General features: G+C 34.5%; 3 protein-coding genes across 4 annotated transcripts; all 3 read left to right on the top strand.

Moving 5' to 3' along the window:
* Positions 1-43: 43 nt before the first annotated feature.
* On the top strand, positions 44-4,120 carry LOC110417581 (kinetochore protein). Its single transcript, XM_021430008.2, has 4 exons — positions 44-1,214; positions 1,897-2,143; positions 3,107-3,253; positions 3,486-4,120. Exons 1-4 carry the CDS (start codon positions 130-132, stop codon positions 3,711-3,713), a joined length of 1,707 nt encoding a protein of 568 aa, XP_021285683.1. The 5' UTR covers positions 44-129; the 3' UTR covers positions 3,714-4,120.
* A 283-nt stretch (positions 4,121-4,403) lies between these two features.
* On the top strand, positions 4,404-9,619 carry LOC110417580 (uncharacterized). The gene is made up of 5 exons (XM_021430007.2): positions 4,404-5,844; positions 6,207-6,973; positions 7,059-7,151; positions 8,239-9,009; positions 9,119-9,619. Exons 1-5 carry the CDS (start codon positions 5,736-5,738, stop codon positions 9,239-9,241), a joined length of 1,863 nt encoding a protein of 620 aa, XP_021285682.1. The 5' UTR covers positions 4,404-5,735; the 3' UTR covers positions 9,242-9,619.
* A 7,476-nt stretch (positions 9,620-17,095) lies between these two features.
* Positions 17,096-19,556, top strand: WRKY9 (WRKY DNA-binding protein 9). 2 transcript variants are annotated; one of them, XM_021430888.2, is made up of 5 exons: positions 17,096-17,431; positions 17,645-17,767; positions 17,884-18,249; positions 18,372-18,485; positions 18,588-19,556. In XM_021430888.2, exons 1-5 carry the CDS (start codon positions 17,177-17,179, stop codon positions 19,287-19,289), a joined length of 1,560 nt encoding a protein of 519 aa, XP_021286563.1. In that variant the 5' UTR covers positions 17,096-17,176; the 3' UTR covers positions 19,290-19,556. The 2 variants fall into 2 exon arrangements, with proteins under 2 accessions (XP_021286563.1, XP_021286562.1); XM_021430887.2 differs by having other exon boundaries at positions 17,630-17,767.
* The last annotated feature ends 2,960 nt before the right edge of the window (positions 19,557-22,516 follow it).

Below are 22,516 nucleotides of genomic sequence, written 5' to 3'. Positions count from 1 at the left end.
GGCTTCAAAAACAAAACGGCCCCAAACGCCCCTTGAGCGGGAAAATGAAAAACTGAAAAGTGGAAACGCACCAAAGGATCTAGAAAGAACTCAAAACCAAACACCGCCTCGCCTCGACCGAGAAAAAAAATGAGGGGCACCACGCGCCGCCGTCCCACTGACTCCTTCAATCCCCCGGTATCACAACCGTCGCGCGACTCTGATGCCAGCTTTGCCAGCAGTCGGCCGTCCTCCATCGGAATGGGCCGCGCCATTTCCGCCGCCGACCCCTACTCCGATCGTGCCTTCCAAACGGCCACCATCCGCTCTATCAACGCCTTCTTCTCCTCCCACTCCATTCCCCCTATCTCCACCAAGCCCTCTCAAGCCCCTTCTGCGAAGGACCTCTCGAATATCCTCACATCCCTTCTTTCCCTTCTTCACTTCCCTTGCTCCAAACTCGAAGATGACCTAGGTTCCCTCCTGAAAAGTCTAAATTGCCCCTTCAAGTTCAACAAATCCACACTCCGTGCTCCTAATACCCCCCACAATTGGCCCAATTGTCTTGGAATCATTCACTGGCTGGTCCAACTTGCAATGTACAATGAACATTTATCGCAGAATTCCACAACTTCTTTTGCTCAAAGTGATAGCATGACTGAATATGCCTTGGAGAGTTATATGCGATTTATACGTGGCGAGGATGATTTATTGGAGGTTTTAGATAAGGAGTTCATGGAGAAGTTGGAAAAAGAGAGGGAAAATGTGGTGGAGAACTCCAGGGCTTTGGAAAAGAATGTTGGAGAACTGGAGGCGAAAGCGGAGGGACTAAGGACAGGGCCAACGGAAAGGCAAGTGTTGGAGAAAGAAAAGAACGTGTTAGAGGAAGATGTGAAGAAGTTTCATGCTATGATCGCAGAGTTTACAGGGAGGATTGGGGCTATGGAGAAGGTTTTGGAGGAAAAGGAGAAAGAGTTGAATGCTAAGGAAGAGGAGAGAAGACGAGTTTGCGAGGAGAATGAGGAGCTTAAAAAGAGAGTGGAGTTGCAAACTTTTAGTGCTAGAGATGTGGAGAGGATGAAGAGGGAGATGCAGGCTGTGGAGAGGGATATTGGGGAGGCAGAGGTTGCAAGGAATTCGTGGGAGGATAAGTCTTGGGATCTTGATTCTACTATTGGGCAGAAGTTTAAGGAGCTTATGGCGCTTGCAATGGAATGCAACCAAGCAATTAGGAGGTTTTGTGAGCTTTTAATATGCTTATCTTTATTTTGTGTTACAAGCTTATATTTCTAACGATCTTTGAACATATTGCTTATGCATTTGATGTGGAATTTGATTTCCTATTACTAATAAGTTCAATACTGAGGATTGTGAATTGAATATTTTTGTTTATTCCTTAAACAAGAAAATGGAATTTAAATGCTTGAGTTTTTAGTCATTGCGGAATGCTTCCTGAAAATTAAGGTAAGTCTGTGGTAGAAATTGGAATACATCATTGCTATTGGATAAATGATGCTCAATATTTTCGACAATTTGTTGCATGCGTGTCATTGAAAGCTGACTAGATTTGGTGTACGGGTGAAATTCTGACAGAAAATTTGCTGAGCGGTAGCATCTTTTCGTTGGTTTCAATATATTGCAAAATTTTTGTTTGAAGTAGTAATGAAATTACGCACTTGTCTTAAGAGCTATTCTGACTATTGGCCCAAGGGTGATGGATGAGTTTCTTTTCTCCTTTTGCTTAAGATTATCTTCTCACATTCTGTTCTGCTCTGTGTTAAAATTTTATATGATATCTTTGATAGTTTTGGTATGCTTAAATCTGTTATTTTGAGTAAGTTTTCAACCTAAGCAGTTTTTGACCTAGTGCTTAATAACAATGAATAATGCCACTATCACTTTTTGTGGTGGTTTTAGGTTAAAGCTTGGTTATGATTTTCAGTATGAGCTGAATGCCAAAGGCTCAACACCTGCTGAGTTGATGGGGATTGACTACAAAGGTACACTTAAGCCTGAGCTTGAAAGCTATGCTGATAAAATAAGGGAGAGTTCTAAGAAAAAGTTTGAAGACATGATTATCCTTCAGCAACAATCAAAAGATATGGCTACCAAGATCGAGGATAAAAAAAATCGTATTGATGCTCTTCAATCCCGTATTGATGAAGTAAGTGCCTTGAAATCAGGTCTTCACACTCTTATATAGCTGTTTTCTTCTACTTCTTTTTGGTGCATGTCATGATCAGCATGTATGTACTGTCAGGATTTTGACCTGGGCACCAACTTTTTATTCCTACTCCTAAACTGTTGTTCAATTTTCACCTTTATGAAATTTGAAATTCCATAAACCATACTTTCTGGGGCTTGTAAAAAAAGTACAATGTGTGGATCTAACAGAAGCAGCTTATCGGGTGGCATGGATTGTTCATGAAAATTTGATGTTCCAAAGCTGAAACTGCATGATTAAAGTTATGCTTGATGATTCAATCCCTTATAGGATCTGAACTCTGGCATTCACTTCAGTTATCACTTGCAAATAGGTTCTTTAATTGTCCTTAGTTAAATACTTGTATGGAAGCATATTCTATCTCACGCTGTTGTTACTGGCTTCACTTGAGTGACGGTCTGGATGTTTGTTTTGCTATTTTGAGGTATCTAGGCATGTAGGCAGCACAAGATGATGCCTGCACTAGTTTCACATCCAGTGACTTGTAGTTGTTTAGTTGGGTTATTATGCTCAGTTCCTTCTGAAAAAAAAGGTGATGAATACAATAACAGAAACATGGCTTTCCATGATGTGTTGCTTGTTGAACACATTGTCATTCTGTTTTGAAAATGATAAGGTACCAACCATTGAATAGCCCGGATCCAGGAACTTCTCAATTTTGAAGCAGAACTTGCCGGTTACACTATTACATCTTAACCTTGTTTTGTTCTTCTCATAGCCCTCATGCCAAGAGATACTTCTTACATTTTTACCCTTTTTTATCACTTCTATTCCTGTGAATTCTATTTGAATGGTGTTATCGTCTAAAAATGCAAATAAAGTTGGTCAGTAATGCTCAAACTTGTAGTTTGAAAGGGCTAGTTTTTGAGATTAACCTTCTGCTATATTAATCTTTCTTGCTAGGTTGAAGCCCAAATAAATATGTTCAAGAAGGAAATGGAGGAATATGGTTATAGATGTACTGCAGAAGCCAATAAAATGGTTGAGGATGCCCAAATTGAGGCTCATAAATTAGATATAGCAGAAAGAGAAGCAGCGGAGATTCTAAAGGTAGGCCTTTCTTGTCTTTTGCTTCATTGATTAAGAATAAATGGATAAAATGTAGAAGGTCTTATAGTGAAAGCAGATTTTATAATTTTAAGGTGAATGCAGTAATTTTCCAGAGACAGGAATTCTTTCTTTTCCGTCCCGATTTATTTTGTGAGAAATATAAATACAGTACTTACAATAAGGGTATGAGTGCCTTCATGATCCCTAATCAACTTCCTTTTTCTCAATGAAGGCTTCGCAACTGAGGTTGCAAGAAGCAATCCAACGAAGCGAAGAGGAAATTCAGATGCATGCACGTGAACTCTTTATGGTGGTTGATTCTGTGTCAAAATATAAAGAGCATGTCGAATCCAAAATTTCAGAGATCAGGATCAGCCTCTCGGAAACTGCTGCTGCCGTATCGGATACTTACAAAGGTTCATTGCCAGCACAATTCACCGGTAGTGCCAATGCAAGTTAGTAATATGAACAGAAAATGTGTAATCTATGACTAAGGTTGGTCTTTTGCTTGTGCCCAAACAGCTATATTTTGCTTCTAACTGCTGATTCATACTATTATAGTTATAGAAGTTGCCATGCCGTTTTCCTTTCTTGTATGTAAAGGTTTGTTTTGATTGAAATGTTTGATGTTTTTGCCTATTTACGAAACAAATAAACTTAGAGAAAATAAGTTCTCTGAAAATCTTTTGCGGAAATTTGACAGGGTGAAAGGAAAACGAGGGAATAGGAAATGATATCCTTGTGGTAATTGTTTCCTGTTCGGCACAAAATTAGAAACTTGAGGGAACGAAATTAATGGCAAATTTGTAAATTAGACAGTCAGTTTTAGTGAACCAGATATTTTCTTTTTCTTCTTTCATTTTCTCCTACTTTTGGGGAGATTTGAGTTTTCACTTTCGAAAGGTGTGGAAAAGTTTTTTCAGCGAATCTTTTCCTTTTTCATTTTCCTATCTACCAAACGCCCCTTCCAATGTTTCTATATATAGATATATATATTCCTTAGCTTCCAACGGAAGTTTCCCGGGCCAATGGGCTTGGGAGAGAGCACACACCAAATCCGTGGAATTAAACGGAGTAACCCGACCCGACCCAACATAAAAATCAAACGCCTTCAATTGATGGTTGTTGTTTGTTAGGGATTTTCAAAAGGGTAGATAAAGACAACAAATAAAAAAAAAACAAAAGAAAAGAAAAAACCCAGATACGGGCTTTCCTTATAATCCACTTAACCCAGGAAAATATTTTCATTTTCTTCTTCTGTTTCAGCAGACCAGAAAATATTTTTAAAAAAGGCCCCAAAATTGAGAAAATACAATAAAAGATAAAAGAAAAAAGGGCACACCAAAATTGCACTTCTAGCTTCTTCGTAATCTCTTTGTTTCTCTCTATCTCGTATAAAAGAAAAACTTGGCCCCCTTCTTCTTCACGGCGCAATTCGGAAGCATTTTCCTCTCTCTCTCTCGCTCTTTGTTTCTATCCAGAAGGTCTCCACCAACAGGCGACGTCGTTTTATAATTTTCCTTACGCCTAAGAGAAAAAGAACAGCTGGTTATTCCTCTACTCTCTTTTTTGTTCTTCTGGTTTGTGATAGTTTGGTTTTCTCTTTTCTGGATTCGCTGCATCGCGCACTGCGTGAAAAATATTGAGGACGCCGGAAGCGTAGAGAGCCGGACGATTGAGGTTCTCTTCTTTACTTTTTTGATCTGTGTTCGGTGATTTTAATCAAACGGTTGACGATTAGCGACTGGAAATCGTTATGATAATCTAAGAATTTTGTTTCTTTTGTTACTCTGTTACAGTACTGTTGATAGTAGAAGAGAGGAACCTAGTTTTTTTTAGGAGGTTTGTTGAGGGATGGTATGGGAAAAATTTTAGGGTTCGGTTTTTCTGGTTATTTACCGTAATGGGTCTGGGTTCTTCTTTGAGAGCCGTCTCCTTTTTTTCGTTGAAGGGATAGAGTTGTCATTTTAGATATGAGGGTCTTGGTCTTCTTAGTTTGTTCTTCTTGAATTTTGAAGAACCCTAGAAGCAGCCCTTTCATTGAAAGAAGGAAAAACAAACAGCCAAGTTTACAGAATTTCCCTTTTTGAGAAGAATTTTGGAATCTCTTCAGGTAGATTTTGTTAGTCAGCAATACCATAATTCAAGTGTATTTGAATTGATTGATTAATTGGTTGATTCAAAGTTGTTTTTTAACTGAAGTTTGGGTGACCTTAAAAGTATATATTGTATAGAAGGAAAGGAAAGCAAAAAGCCTAATTACAGTGTACAGAACAGTTTTGAAGAGTTTGGGAATTGGGAAATTTTGGATTATAGCAGTGAGCCACTTTAATGGTTCACGTTCAGTAAGTGATTTGACGAGTGAAAGTGAAGTTAAGGGACTAGAACAGTTTTTGGAAATATTGGGAAGTTTAAAAGCTGAAGTAAGAAAAACAGAATTGGGAAATTCTCTCTTTCTTTATGATCATGATTAGCAAGAGTTATGGAAAGAAGTGAGCCTTCATTGGTACCGGAATGGTTGAAGAGCGGTGGAAGTGTTACTGGTAGTGGCAATTCAAATCACCAATTTACGTCATCATCTTTGCACTCAGGTAATTTCGGTTTATATCTTCATGTCTGTTATTTCTGTCTTGTGTTTTTGCCCTTGATAAAATCTGTGTTTGTTGGTATCCTTAGGAGAGATTAATTATAGTATATTCATTTTACTTAATTCAAGAGAACAGCATCATAGAACTTTGTAAGACTTTTGTTTCTTGTTTATTTATCGTTTAGAGGGATGTCTGTAGAAGTTAATTTTCTATCCACTTGCCTGCATTTTATTCACCTAGTTTCTGGTAGCAGTTTTTGACAGTTTACGAAATTTGAAATTTATTTATCTCCATGTCAATTTTACCAAGCAAATTGAATGAAAATGTCTATTATCTAATCATTGTTTTGATCATTCTTCTTATAGACAATCATTCTGCATTGAGGCATGCCAGGAATAAGTTGTCTGTTGCCAATGATCATGATGTAGGTGGGACATCTGTTTTGGATAGGACCACTTCTGCCTATTTTCGCCGGAGTTCTAGTAGCAACGGTTCTGCCCATTTACGGTCTTATAGCAGCTTTACTAAAGGCCATCGAGATAGGGATTGGGATAAAGATATTAATGGATACCATGATAGGGAGAAGTCAGTCATCAGTGACCATAGGAACCGAAACTATTCTGATTCTCTGGATAACATGCTGCCAAGCATGTTTGAGAAAGATGTCTTACGGCGCTCACAGTCTATAACTGGCAAGCGCAGTGACACATGGCCTAGGAAAGTGACAAGTGATTCAAGTGCAACCAACAAAAGTAACGACAGCAGTGGTAATGGTTTGCTTAGTGGCATTAGCACTACTGTTGGTAATAAATCTGCATTTGAACGTGATTTTCCTGTACTTGGTGCTGAAGAAAGACAAGTTGGATCAGAAATAGGAAGGGTTTCATCTCCTGGCTTGAGTACTGCTGGGCAGAGCTTGCCGGTGGGTACCTCAGCTGTTAGTGGCAGTGATGGCTGGACGTCAGCTCTAGCAGACATGCCAGCTGGTGTGGGAAGCAGTGGCACGGGTGTTGCAGTTGCTTCACAAAATGTTTCGGCAAGCTCAGCTTCTATGGCTTCAACTACAATGACTGGCCTTAATATGGCTGAAACACTGGTGCAGGGGCCTTCTCGTGCTCGTACACCTCCCTTGGTAAGTTAAACATTCTTCTGTTCTTAAGTGTATTTGTTAGAAAATATGTAAATGCTAATATGATCTGATTTGTTTCTTGATGTAGTTAAATGTCGGAACTCAAAGGCTAGAGGAGCTGGCTATTAAACAGTCAAGGCAACTAATTCCGCTGGTAACAACATTGACACCTAAAACTCTGGTGAGCTGTCGATCAGCTTTTCTATGTATAATTTTTCTTCTTAAGATACTATTTTCATTTCAGGTTATATGCTTTTCTTATTATTTTGAGGATTATATTTCTATTTTGAGTTTGAACTTTTCATTTAGATTCTCTTGGTTTGTTTGCATTCTAAGGTCAGTAGGCAATGTATCTTAACGGGTAATGATATGTAAGCATTATATGCTCATTAATAAATAAATATTGTACTGTCCCATATATACCCATTCATGTGCTGGAAATAGTAACCTAAATATTTAGGCATGAGCATGAATCTTTCTGCTCCAGGCATTTGGATTTTGTTGAGCTTGTGTGCTGGTACCATCTATTAACAGATTATGATTTAGCAATTTTGTCTGGTGAACTGAAAGCTTGTATCTTCTATGGTTGTGTTATCTAAAGTCTTAAGAGAATTTTTCGAAGCAGAGGTTACACATTATTTGTTACTTAATACATTGAGTACTGACCTTTGGCTTTAGTCTAAGCAGTACAGAATTTTTTAAATGTGATTGCAGGTGCATGTCTCACTAAGAAAGATTCCCTAGTGATATTACACATCTGTTTTTATTGCTAATTGATGTCATGGATGAAATGATCATTTATGAGACATAGTTTTGTAAGGAATATGAAGCAGAAGTCATGCCTGGCATGGTTTCATGCATGGGAGTGTAAATGATTAGAGATGAGATGACCGGAAAGGGGATCAGGGAAAAGGGAGAAATTTGGTTGATACTGTGGGTTTGTCCTTTTTTTCACCCTACAGTTCTTTGAAGCTCTTCCTGTTCTGGACTAAGGCTAGCTTTTACCTGTCTGCCATAGTTAGAATCACTAGTGACACTGGGTTTATCATATGATTCTTAAGCTGATTGATTGCTAATGGTTAGAGATCTTATTCTAGTTTTATCATAAAACTAGATGATGAAGTCAAGCCTGGTTTCATGCATTTATTTATGTTGAATTTGTTTAGATGTGGCCTGGTTGCTTCTTTTTATTCTTAAGATATTACTTAAATAGGATTTTCAGGTTACTTACATTTTTTTTTTATTTTGCTTCCTGTTTTTGCCTATAGGTGGTCAGTCCTTCAGAGAAATCAAAATCTAAAGTTGGCCAGCAGCAGCATCCCTCACTCTCTCTTAATTACACCCGTGGTGGAACTTCAAGATCTGACAGTCTAAAAGTTTCTAATGAGGGCAGGCTTCGGATCCTCAAACCATCACGAGAATTGAATGGTGTCTCTTTAATGACAAAGGATAATTTGAGTCCTACTAATGGAAGCAGCAAATTAGTTAATAGCCCACTAAGTGTCACTCCATCGGCTGCTGCGTCTGCTTCCTTTAGGAGCTCAGGCAACAGCCCCAGCTTTGCCACTGCTGAGCGTAATCAGACTCCATTCCGGATTAACATTGAGAAGAGACCAACTGCTCAAGCCCAGAGCAGGAATGATTTCTTCAACCTTCTAAAAAAGAAATCTGCTACGAACTCCCCTTCTTCTGTCGCTGATCCTGGCCCTGCTGCATCACCATCTGTCTCAGAAAAGTCTGATGAACTTGGCACAGAAGATGCCAGCACTTCTGTTACTCCGCATGGTGGGAGTGTTCCATCATCAGAAATCTCTATTGCTGACTTGCCAACTGACAATAGGAGTGAAATAACCCACAATGGACATGCTTATGCTGGGTCTCAGCAGTGTTCTGGCAATGGAGACAGGCATTCAAGCCCTGATGCGTTTCTTTATCCTGATGAGGAAGAGGCTGCATTTTTACGTTCCCTTGGTTGGGAAGAGAATGCTGGAGATGATGAAGGTCTTACAGAGGAGGAGATACGTGCCTTTTTTGAGGAGGTAACACTTCTCTAAAATGTAGCTCTGTCCATTAGCGTCTGCCATTCTTTGCTTAATCATATCTTGTATTGCTCCTACTAAAAGGTTTTTACGTGTTTTTGTTGTGCAGTACATGAAACTGAAACCATCTGCTAAACTTTTCCATCGAATGCAGTCAATAGTTCCATTAAACTCTCATAATGGGAGTCACGATGGTGCCTCATCTGGATTGAGCTCGATGGATTCGAATTGAGAAGATTTGACACGTCAAAAATTTTAATTGACTTGGGAAATTTGAATGCATTGCTGCTGTGGCTACTCTTTTTATCCCCTTTTGTTTCTTTGATTGATATTGGGAGCGATTGGGTTTTAAAGGAAAAAAATATATATAGGATGCAACATGTCTGTTGCGGTTTGTGAGAGTGGATTGGAATAAAGCTACAAATGATCCAGTCCTAAGAATGACCAGTGATGTGTTCTTCCTGGTTTTTTAACAGAATTTTCTGGAGATATAAACAGGTTGAGAGAAGAGGGTAGGAACAGGTTTTTGATTTTTATTATTATTATTATGTCTGCAATGTAAGAATTTGCTGGGGGTAATAGTTTACTGTCTCTGGGGTTTTAACTTTTGGCTGAGGGGCACAATTCAACAACAAATAGCTTATGCTTTTTTTTTCACCATTTGAGAAGGAAAAAGAGAGGAAAGAAAAAATTAGATCTGTATGGATTTTGGTTATCCTTTCCTTTTTCTTTGTTTTTTTTTTTTTTAAACTTAGAATCCATGTCAATATTTGATGAATAATACAATTGTTCTTTCACAGAAAAGCAATATCAGAGAACAGAGGATAGTGTTTGATATTGGCATGTGTGGATTAGACTCTCTTATTTATCACATTGAATGCCAATGATGGCAGCCATGTCTTCCAAGTTCAATCTTCTTCTTCTTCTTCATCTAGGATTTGTATATTAGTGCTTTAATTAGCACCTAAAAGCACTGCCGGCCGTGGCTCTCCCTAATTTGGTCCTCTCTGTCTGGGCGCATGATGGAAAATTTTGGTGCTTGTTCCAGCTCTCACGAGTCAACCCTTGGGTTAAAAAGACACACTCTCTCTCTCTCGCACTCTTTGGGCCCAAACGCCCTTAATGTTCATAGCCTATTGCGTCGAAGAAAGGTTAACCAACCAACACATGAAGAAGGCCTAAAATGGAGTAAATTGGGCAACAGTAGGTAATGGGTAATTGCCATGGGAGAGACTCTAGACGGTAACGCCGCCCACATTTCTTTGACCCCAGACGCCACAAGTGTACCATTATTGTAAACTTTATGTTTGGTGGGGAGGAAGGCAAGTAGAGGGAAGGGGAAAAGGTTAGAAAAGAAAAAAAAATTTGAAAGCAAGGAAAGAATATTGTTTTTTTTATTTGGTATGAAATATGAAAAAAAAAAAGAGAAAAATTCAAGACTAAAATTGTAAATAAAATTATTAATTTACGTAAAATTAAATTTAAACAAAATCAATTTGTTTTTTTTTTCAATTTGCCTTCTTATCAAAGGAACAAATGAAAATAAAATAACTACTATCTCTCGTCTATTCTCTTTTCTTTCTTCTTTTTTTAAATAAAATGTGATTGTCTAGAAAATTATTAAAAAAAATAATATTAAAACATCTGACATATATATATAAAGTAATTATTCAAATATAGAGAAAGATCATATTGCACTGTTTGATTAGAAATATTTTATTGAAAATATGGAATTAATTAACAAAATTAAATTAAAGTGCCCAAAAAAGAGAAATCAACTCCATGACATAATCCTTAGATATGACCTTGTCCAGCCGTGAACGGTGACTGACCCACCCACCCCCACCCCACCCTGCATTGGTTTAGCTTGTTCTGAGCCAAAGATGCAAGAGAAGGTCAAGTTTGAGGATAAATATTATTGCCAAATTCAGACTAAAGAAACCCATGTCGGGTCAACTCTTTCATTTCCCATTTCTTTTTTCTCCTTTTCTGTTCTTCATTTCTCACCACTTTCAAGAACTGATCGGTTCTCGATGACCTCAATTTACTATATATAAATATGAAATTAATATCTAAATATATTCCTATTTAAATAAGAAATAAGAAATAATCAAAGGTCTTATCAGGGTAATTTTGATCTAACTTCACAGAAGGCAAACAAAACCTTTAATTTCGCCTAGACTTTTTCTTTCTCTTTTTAATTATTTTTTTTGTATTTTTTTATGAATAAAAAATTTTTTAAAATCAAAATCTTATCTGATTCGAAAAATATTGTCACAGCAGCAATTGGACATGTCATAGGTGGCATATGTATAAATCCAGCAGCCTTATAATAAGTCAAAAGGTTGAAATAAATATTAATTATGAATTAAATTAGAAATTAAAATCAGATCAAGGAGATATTAAGAAAAATGGAAAAGAAAGTTATGGTAAGGGTAAAATTTATTTAATTTTCTTGTTCCAACGGCATGCTATGCTACACAAGTCTACCATTGACACTGGTCCCATGCATTGATGTGCACAAAAAGGCAACAGCTCCCAAAGTTTAAGAAGATGTATCAAAGGTAACGCCAAATGCGGGGAATTTATGATGGAAACTGGAGTCTCCTAATACTATATTCTAATTATTAATTAAACCCAAAGATTTGACCTTGATTAGTGGTGGAAATTAATCTCCACTGTGAAACTTTAAGGGAACTATTGGAAAATACAGCCTGTTTGATCATCAGACTGGCAACCCCTTTTTCCATTAGATGAAGTGAGAGTGGGGAAACTATTAATTATATATAGGCCATGTTAAAAATTGAATGTAAGCTTTTTTTTATTTTGTGTGTACATGTGTCACAGAACTATTACTCTATTTATGAAAAATTAACTTAACAAGATGTGCAATATCCAATATCCGTGTTTTTCTTTTTTAAAAGAAAGTGGAGAATTCATTAAGTTAATAATCGAGGAAGAGATCATCCATCCTGACCACTGAATTTGATATCTTTGAAATAGATTATAAATCTCCAGATTCACGACACCATAGCTCTATAAGACGAAAACAATATCTGTGTTTGTAGGGTTTTTTCTTTTTTAAAATCCTCTATGTACGACATGTGAGATTAAAACACTCTCTTTATTTATTTTGAAGTGCTTAATCGGGGGAATAAATTTTCAATTTAGATTTCCCATCTACCTCTTGGGTGGGACATGACACAAAGTTGTGAATGATAGATGAAATGGGATCTTCTTCCCTCTTCTCTTCTCATAAGAAGTAGCAAGTAAGAAACTACCAATCTAATTAAGATATTAGGTCAATGGTTGAGAAGAATTATATATTTTTTTATTTCGGAAAGAGAATCTTTTCGATCTAAATTATAACATTGATAAATAAAATCATTGTTACGTGTGATATATATATATATATATATATATATATATATTATAATATTTTAATCTCTTTCTTGGGTTATACCTAATAAGGTTTACTTTGCGAAATATGAGATTCACATGTAATAATTAAATGATTTGAAATGAAAAAAAAAAAAGAGAAAAGAATGATTGAAAGGGAGGAGCCGGCCTTTGGAAAAGAAAGCCTAGAAGCAGACGAAATCTCTATATGATTAGTCAACTAGCTCATTGATGTATCTGGCCTTTGATTGGAAAACAGACTAATTCCAATCCTCTATCCTTAAGGGAATCATAAGAAGGCAAATAGACCTTGGTCAAGAAGGAAATATGGGTGACATTTTCATATATTATACTATATTATATATTCCATTGTCTGCTACATGTATATGTATTGGGTAATTAATATAATATATAATATATATTGTTTGTTGATTTGGGATTTGCGTGCAGGGGAGTCTCCACCTACATATCAGGCAACAGGGCAAATAATCTTATTTAAATATAGGCTTCGCTTGCCCCCTTATTTATTTATTTATTTATTATTATTATAATAGTAGCGTTTAAATAAACTAGATGACATGTGAAATCAAGTCGGATGTGTATATATACAAGGCTTACGTATGAAAATAGTTCCTAAACTATGTTTATTGAAAGTTTTTATTTTATCATTATATTTAAATAAATTCTTATCATTTCCATTTGTATTCATATAAACTTTTAATTTCAACGGAAAATTTATTAAATTTAATAATAATTGATATTTTTTTTGTTCATGTGACAATTGATGTAGTTATGTAATAACTAACGTATTCAAGAAATACTAATTGGCATTAGATCTAACGATTGTTAATTTTTATATTAAGAATACGGGGCTTATGTGTCCATTATGTGATGATATAGTCTATGATTAAAATCTAGTATTTAATTGTGTTTATGTCGATAGAATTTAACTAAGTTCTCGTCTGTATGATCTGTTTTCACCACACCTTTGAGTTTAGTCGAGATTTTGTATATAAGAGACTGATTTCCGAGTTGCTCCTTAATTTGGCTTAGCTATTAGTAATAAACAATTTCAAATTAAGAAAGACTCAACGAGGGAAATGTGATACCTTGCGCTAATGAGACTTTGGGTTTATGAAATGGGTCTTGATTATGATATGAGGTGTGACTAATCCATCAAAGATTTGGTGGGTAGGATCATAATACCCCATATTATACGTCTAATACGAATGTGATTATTAAAACTTATATAACAATTCAAATCCATCACTATTAATAATTTAAACTTAAACTTTTTAAGACCACGTGATTTAGACACAAAAATTACTGTATCAATATTAAACTTAGATTGTTACAAAAAATGTTTGCGGTGTTATTTACTCGTAATCCAAATGCATCCCTCCCCTCCCACCATGGCAACATCTCCGATCTCCTTTTCCTCCTTACTTCATACAAAGCACACCCAAAAGGCAACATTAAATTAATACATAGGAGGAGTGAGAGAGTTTGACGAGAGGAAGAAACCAAGAAAGCTAGCTGTAGGGTTGAAATGCGGCAGCAATTATTATTAGATCTGTCGATGATCCATCATTTGATTGTCATGTGTTTGCATGATCAAATCTTGATTAAAGAAAAAAATAATTAAGGTTATGGCATTGACAATAGATGATTTTGAATATGTAAAAACCAAGGCATCATCCATGCACCATCCCACTATGATCCCTAGAGAAGGATCCTTCATTAAAACATTAACATATATGGTATAGGATAGGGAAAAGTAAACAGCATTGTAAAGTATCTCAAAGGGGCAAAGGGGAGTTACATAATAAGATAGAAATTTTCAACTCGTTAAACCCTAGTTTTAGTTATATCATCTATTGTTTGTTTCTTAAAACTATGTTTGAATGATAAGACAGTGAATATATATATTTATTTTGAAAAATATTTGTCTATAATATTGTAGTCCAACAAAAAACTAGATACAATATAACTCCTCCTATTACAGTGAATTGCAGCAAAACAACCCCCATTTTCAACGTTGATGCACTTTCTTACCCTTTACATGGGACCGTCTCAGGTTCCTTAGATAAATATTAATTTAACCATAATCAAAAGCAACATCGAAAAAGAGTCGGAGATTTTTGTAACATCTTCTTTACGCTAATTTCAATATTTTGAATAAATCATTAGAATAACAAGAATTTTCTTTTCATTACCAATATAAAGATAATTAAAACAATATAATAAACAATATCCCAAGGCTTGAAATTTAATTAATTAGCAGGTTTTCCATTTTTCCTCCTTGAAGCCCTTGATCATCGAGAATCTTTCATTGATAATTAATTAATTAATTACTTGTATATATTATCTCAACGATATCTTAAGAATGGCGCAATGTTTAGGTTCATTGAGAAGCAAGAGAAGTTCACGAGGTTGTGATAAAACTAAGCAAACGCAGCTCTTGCTCACCTATAGCTGAATGAGAATAAGAAGTAGTAAAGAAATGCTAAGTGCTATAACTATATAGTAGAATGAAAATCTCTTTAAAATCTTGACAGAAAAGAGAGTTGAATCTTCATGGGAAGGATCCCATGAGGAATTGGGACAAAGTCTCTTTAAAGATATTTTGATCATTCAAAGGCAAAGAACCCTTTAGTTTCTCTGGGTAATTATTGCTTTTTTTTCCCCCACTTAATTATTATGGCTAGAAAGAATATGTTTAGAAGTGAATTTCTTTTAGTACCCTAAACAAACCCCTCTAGGGTTTTCGTTTTCCAATTGTCTTTGATTTTTAAGCCTACCAAGGTAAATGCCCTAACTTTCTAGGTTTTGGCCCTTCAATTTCAACTACTTAGTTCCAATAACTATGTGAATCGATTTTCAAACGAGATTTATATTTAGTACATAGTCAATGTATAGGATATTTTACTTTATAAATAAAAAAAATAAAAATTTCGAAAATAAATAATATTTTTTGAGAATTTTTAATTTTATTTATTAACAATATGATAATAAATATGTTGATAGTGTATACAATCTAGACAATAATATTGCATCAATATAAACTCTTTCGAAGAAGAGCATGCACAAAAATTTTATCAAAAAGGATAAAAATGTCTAAAAGGGTAGTAAAATATAAAAATAAAAATACCAAACAATGACGATATTCCTTAAGAAATGAGCACATAATAATTTTTCCATTATGTTCGATAAAAAAATAAAAAAAGAGAAGAGAAATGAATATAAAAAACATAGAATAATATATTGTATTTTTTGAGTTAAGACAATATAATATGCATATATTTTTAAAATAAAATAGATGATGACTTTGGGTAAGTTTAGTATTCCAAGTTAACATGAATGGTGCTAAGATTATTAAAAAGAAAAAAGAAAAAAGAAAATTTAATTAACAAAACGTGGATCAAGGAGAGGAATGAGGTCTTCTAGTTGACAATTTCAAGATCTGATCCCTAGGGGACTCTTTTCTCTTGTTGTGGGATTTCCTACATGGCTCATGTTCCATTGAGGGGTGATGAAGGATGATGTCAGTTCCAATTTATTTTATTTGCTTTCTTAACTCTGAAATATCAGTTGCACCAGATTACTTATTTATTAATTTGTTCTACTTATAAGAATTTGGGATGCCCCTAAATTCAACTTTTTCAAAGAGAAATGCTGTGTGCTTAGCTCCACTTATGTTATTCGTGTACTGCATTGATGCTCATGACAGGGGTCACCATTTATGATATTTGTGTTTTGTTCCTTCAGTTTAATTTTCTCTCTGTCCAGTTCTCTTTTTTCGTTTTGTTTGTTCATCTTGTGGGGTGTCAATTAGTTGAAGCCTTTTAACCCTTTTTGATCAGTCCACTTCCAGTACACTTTCTGAACAGCAGGTTCTCTTTCTTGTAAAAATCTCCTCATTAATGAAATATATTCACTTGGTTGAGCAAAATATATATATTGATGTTTCATTAATATAAAATTTGTTAATAAATTTGATTAAGAAGATATGAATTTGATTTACGACTGCATATTTATAATACTTAATTTTCTAAATTTACCTAGAAGATATAAAATTTCAATATTATTACAAACAAAATGTAACTATAAAAGCTACGGATATTAAAGATTACGAAGTTATCAAATTAGATTACATCCCTGATTACATGATTACCTAATTAATTTACTACTATTATTATACAAAAAAGTTGTGTGTGTTTAATTAAATTAGGGTAAGTACTTCCAAAAGCTACATTTCCATTATTATCATAAGGTTGAAAATGGAGATTTTGCTTTTTTTTTTTTTTTTGGGTGGAGGTGGTGGTTCTTCTAAAAGGTGCAAGAGTGGAAAAATCGGAAGCCCTAAATCTTAAACATGTGTTTTCTTTTAAGTTAACAAGAACTATAAAAAAGGCAACAAAATCCATAATTATATCTATAGGAAGAGTGAGTAGTTAGGGGCAGCTTTGTCTTTGTAGTAAGAGAGAAGGGGCTCAAATAATTAAACATAGGTGGGGGAGTGAGGGATGGAGGGGGGGTGCCCAAGTCTCTAATCTTTATTAAAAACCTTTAATAAATTAATTGAGGTTTAATTAAGGACCCAAGATTAAAGTCAAAGCTTTAGATGCGTCCTAGTGTGTCTAATAATACGTTTTTGAGACGAGGGAATTGACTTTGGTGCCTCAAAAGCAGCATTTTGACAGAGAGAGAGAAGAAAGAGAGGGAGAGACATATACTGCCAATTTGCAAATTTGATCTTCGTCACCAAATGGGGAGAGAAGAAAGGAGAATGGAGATTGATCTGTCCCTGAAAATAGATGCTAAAGAAGAAGAAGAAGAGGAGGAGGAGGAGGAAGAAGAGGAAGTGGAAGAGGAGGAGAAGGATGTGGAAGATGCAAAGGAAACGATGGAAGAGGATGATAATCAAGATAGAGAAGTGATGACAGCAATAGCTGCCACAGGAGAAGTTGAAGATGGTGCACCATTGGAATTCTCCTTGCAAGAAAACACGAAGACAGAAGAGGTACTCTTAGAGTTTCATCAATAACTCTCTCTCTTTCTCGTATAATTATACATGTATGTGTGTATGTGTATGCGAACTTTATTACTTACGATCGATCTTATGCATCCTAGTGTAATCTATCGATTTTCCAAAAAACCCTTTTGCTTGCTTAAGATAATTTAGCTAATGAAGTCTTGAATTTTATGGTATGTATACTAGTTGTCTGTCTTACAGATGGAGATGAGTCGCATGAAAGAAGAGAATAAAGTGTTAAGGAAAGTGGTGGAGAAAACTATGCAGGATTACTATGATCTGCAGATGAAGTTTGCTGCTATTCAGCAGAACAACCAAAAGAAGGTAGTGACAAATCTTTTACTACAGCATTTTTATTTTCGTTTGTTATTCATTTAGTTTCGTATATGCAATGATTATTGACTTTGTGAATTTTTTTTCTTTTTTTTTTTTTAATTTAGGATCCTCAAATCTTTCTCTCTCTCAGTGGAAATGAAAACTCAAGTCAAGAACAGCAGGCAAATCCGAGAACCTTAAATGTCAATAACCAAAAACATGGGTCGCCATCACAAGATGATAATGATGAAGAGAACGAACTAGGGTTGTCATTGAGGCTTCAAACCATTTCCAGCCAACGAGAAATAAGACAAGAAGATCAGAAGGAAGATCAGCGCAAGGAATTAGAAAGTCAAGAGATTACCTCAAATGTTGCAACAGTGCAAAATAAGCTCGACCAAAGCCATTTACCTGCAATCACGAGCCATGCTGCTTCCCCACCCAACAGGAAAGCTAGGGTTTCTGTTAGAGCAAGATGTCAAACAGCAACAGTAAGTTCAGTTGAATATACAGTGTTCAACTTTCAGTTTTCCATTGATTATTGTAACTTTCAATCAGTTGCTCAAGGCTTGGAGAGTTCAAAGTTAAGCATAGGTTGCTTCCAAATTTGCAGATGAATGATGGGTGCCAATGGAGGAAATATGGTCAGAAAATTGCTAAAGGAAATCCTTGCCCACGAGCCTACTATCGTTGCACGGTAGCACCGGGCTGCCCAGTCAGGAAACAAGTACAATCTTCATAGCCAACACTTGTTACTTTCAATTTTTGCAGCTTTTTATGCTACTAGTTTTCTTTTCTATCTGAATTTAGTTGATCTGGTGCGATTCAGGTGCAACGATGCCTGGAGGACATGTCGATTCTGATTACAACTTATGAAGGAACTCACAATCATCCACTTCCTGTTGGTGCAACAGCCATGGCTTCAACAGCCTCAGCAGCAGCAGCTTCCTTCATGTTACTTGATTCAAGTAACCCTCTCTCAAATGGTATCCCAAACATCACTCAAGCCACCCTCCCTTACCAAAATCCTTATCTCATAAACTCAGCCAATCCATCCAACAACGTTAGGAACATGACCCTCAACGACCCTTCAAAAGGAATCGTTCTTGACCTCACAAACAATCACCATTTCGATCACCATCAACTGCCACTAACAGCAAGCTCTTCCTCCCATTCCTCAGCTCATCAACAAGCTTTTCCATGGATGCCAAGCAGATTAAACTACCACAATGCCAACCCTTTACCAAGCAATGCATTTGCTACCTCCAGGACAAACGAGAGAGAATGGAAATCTGATGAAGACAAGTCACTAGCTGAAAATGTCACAGCAATTGCCTCAGATCCTAAATTCAGGGTGGCTGTTGCTGCTGCTATTACATCTCTAATAAATAAAGAAAGCCAAACCACTCATCCTATTCCTATTGCTTCTTCTTTTGTTGGTAGGGAGGGAGAGAGTGGGAGCTCTAGTACCAACAATTGGGTCCTTGAATCTCTCTCGGGAACTGGTAAGCCCATTCAGCATTCACCTTAGAAGTTAGTAAAAGTTTAATTATTTTGGGCAACACTTTGTTTATTAAACTTTAAAGACAGATATTAAAGGGTATATACAAAGGTTATGTACTTTTATCTTGTCTACATTTGCTTTCTCCCTCTTTAATAAGACTTATACTGAAATATTTCCTTTCTGATTTTCCTTTTCATCTTCCTCTTTTTAACTATTGAGGTTTCACAATTCATGTAATTTAGACTAAATGTAAGATTTAACAACATATATAATTATTAAATTATTATTCTCCAACTTATCTTTTAATTATTTTTTTAAAAAGTAACTCATTGATAAATTGATGAATATTGTACTTTTACGTGCAATCGATCTTTCTGTTTTTTTGTAGTGACCCTTTAAAGGATCCCTCTTCTCCTTTTTCCTTCGGTTTTGGTTTTTGACATGTAATTTTCTTTTCACCTCCTAATAAAATCTTCATTTCCTTTTTAAAAAAATTATTTCTGAAATTTATATGGAGGTATTAATAGTCGAAAGTACTCCCTTTCTAGTTTTTCTTCTAACATGCACTAGGGCTAAGAAAAACTTAATATTCTCCATTGTCAATAATATAATCATATGAATTAAATGTGTGCTTCACTAGTTATGGTTATGTTTATTTCTAAGAGCAGCAGTATGGATTGATTAGTAATGTTAATATATAAAAAAAAAATTCTTATACAAACTGAAAACCAAAAATTTTATAATTTTTCAATATTTTTGACTCAATAATAATAGGGTAATGAACTTTTAGCATATATTATTATAAATAGATAATTTTGGCATGCATGCAGTTTTGTAAAATGTTAAGTTCTAATGAAATTATACAGAAAAGGGTTCAGCAAGAACAAATTACTATATTAATGTGCGGAAGTTATTAATGAAATTCAAATCTCACTCTATAACTATTTGTAGTTTGTAATTTTGTAACAAGTTTACATGTTTTTTTGATAAATACAAATTTAATTATTAAAATTTTAATTCAAAAAACCAAGTGTATGTTGTGTGTATATATATATATGAGAGAGAGAGAGAGAGAGTTAGAGAGAGAATATTGAGCAATGCTACATCAAGTCTCGAACCAGCAAAATCTCGAGACAGTGAATGGCATTGTTGTAATTCCATTTTTTTATTAAGACAAGAAAATGCTTTTCAATATATATATATAGATAGAGAGGGGAACACATGCTATACATATAATTATTTTGTCTAGAGTTGGGTTCCTCTATTTCTTCTCTTTCCCTAAGTTACATGTTTGGTTGGGGAAAAAGAAAATATTGAGGGACTATATATGAGAAACTACATATATATATATATTATCAACCCAACAATTAAAGTAAATTTGCATATTTCAATAATCTAAACACAAAATTTTTGGGGGTTTTTTACACTTTCTTTATCTTGCTTCTTGTCAAACCCTATATTATGTTTATAAACATCAGATGTAATTGCCACGTCGAACAACAAATCCTGGCTGTAAAGATTACGGCAGAATTCGGTGCAATATACCCCTTTTTCTTTTAGTTAGGCAATTGATCGGCTTGTTTACAGCTGTGCCTTGGATGAAAAAGGGCAAATGGCTTTGGCCTGTTTGGTGTGAAATGTTGGTGGAAATCCTCTACCCTCTTGCATGCCCAGTCTATATACGTTAACATGTTTTTTTCAAGTAATTGAAATGAAGAAAAGATTTTAATTTAATAGCAAATTATCATTCAAAACATTATTTTTATAAGAAAAGAAAAATCAATGATGCTTTCCTTTCAATAATTCACTTGCTAAAAAAAATAAAACAATTATAGGAAATATTATTATGATCATTGACACTCATCAAATTCTTGGTGCCCATCCCTTTAGCACGACTAGCTATCAAGTGTTTTCAACAAAATGGAAGGCAGCACATGTGAGTAAAGAAATGAGGGAGGAAGAGAAGGAAAGAAAAGGGAATAAGGGTTTTTTTTTTTTAATTGGAGAAGGAAAATTTGAATTTTACTTTTTAGATATGATGTTCGGATCCGAAAAAAGAGTGAGGATTCGAGTTTGCTCTTTTCTTGGTAATGGTATAATAAACGATTGAGCAATTAATTAATTCAAGATTTGTTCATTGGAATAATGTCATAATACAAGTTAAAACACTCCCAAAATTTATTTGTGATTTTTTTTGGTCTAATAAATTATAATGGATTTTAATTGACATATAAAAATTGAGACATGCAAAAAAATGTGTTTATTGATTTAATTAAAGCAAAATCTCTCTCTCACTCTCTTTTATCAACTAATTTCAGAAAATACACGAAAAGAGTTAAATAATTGATGAGAGAAAAAAAACGAATCATCTCTATTTCCTATTAAATTTTTTTTGTCAAAAAACCTTTTTAACAATAATTTATTGTTAAGTTAAAGGGTTAACGTGACAAAACATTGTGATCGAGACAGAGAGCGAGACACTTCTCGAACTAGAAGATTTTCGTTCATGAATTATTTAAAATTTTGGAGGGTTATAATTCTATTTTTTTATTTATTTTTAATTAGACTTAAATTTGACAAATCAAAATTATCTATGAAATTTTTAATTTTGATCCAATAGTAATAAATGCTGAACCAGAACCGTACGTTTTAGGGGAAAATAATTGCAAAGGGTTAACGGTTGCTTTCAAGTTTCAACAATTGGAATTATCGAAATGTGTTGATTTTAGGCGACCTGAGGTTACGTCCCTAATAGTTCAATAATTATTGTGACTGAAGTGCCCTTTATAAAGTTTATATTCTTAATTCAAATTAGGCCAAGTTATTATTATGACCTAATTAATACCCTCAACAACCTAAAATGCTTTTCATCAATTGGGAGATATATATATATATATATATATTAAAATTTAACTTATTGTAATATTTTTTTTGATTAAAAATGTTTTACTAACAAATTTAATATTTTTGTTTAGATAAATTGAAGAAAATATTCATCGTAACCCACCTTTAAAATTTTTTCATCTTAAAAATTTTTTCACCATGGTATAATAACTATCAAGATTCATTAATTATGTAGTATATACATCTATTTTTCTTGGATGAAAGACAGAAAGAGATGATAGAAGGTCTATTTTTGAACAAATTATCTTACATAATTTAATTTATACTTTTAATTAGAGAATGAACAGAAGATAATTTATATGAATCAACAAATTTAATTCCATTGATCCAAAAAAATTTTATTTTATTTT

The sequence above is a fragment of the Theobroma umbraticum genome, unplaced genomic scaffold (genome assembly GCF_002168275.2).
Source record: "Theobroma umbraticum cultivar Fairchild unplaced genomic scaffold, ASM216827v3 scaffold_50.0, whole genome shotgun sequence".
NCBI lineage: Eukaryota > Viridiplantae > Streptophyta > Magnoliopsida > Malvales > Malvaceae > Theobroma > Theobroma umbraticum.
Note: the sequence above shows the minus strand (reverse complement) of the source record. Positions and strands in the feature narration are given on the sequence as shown.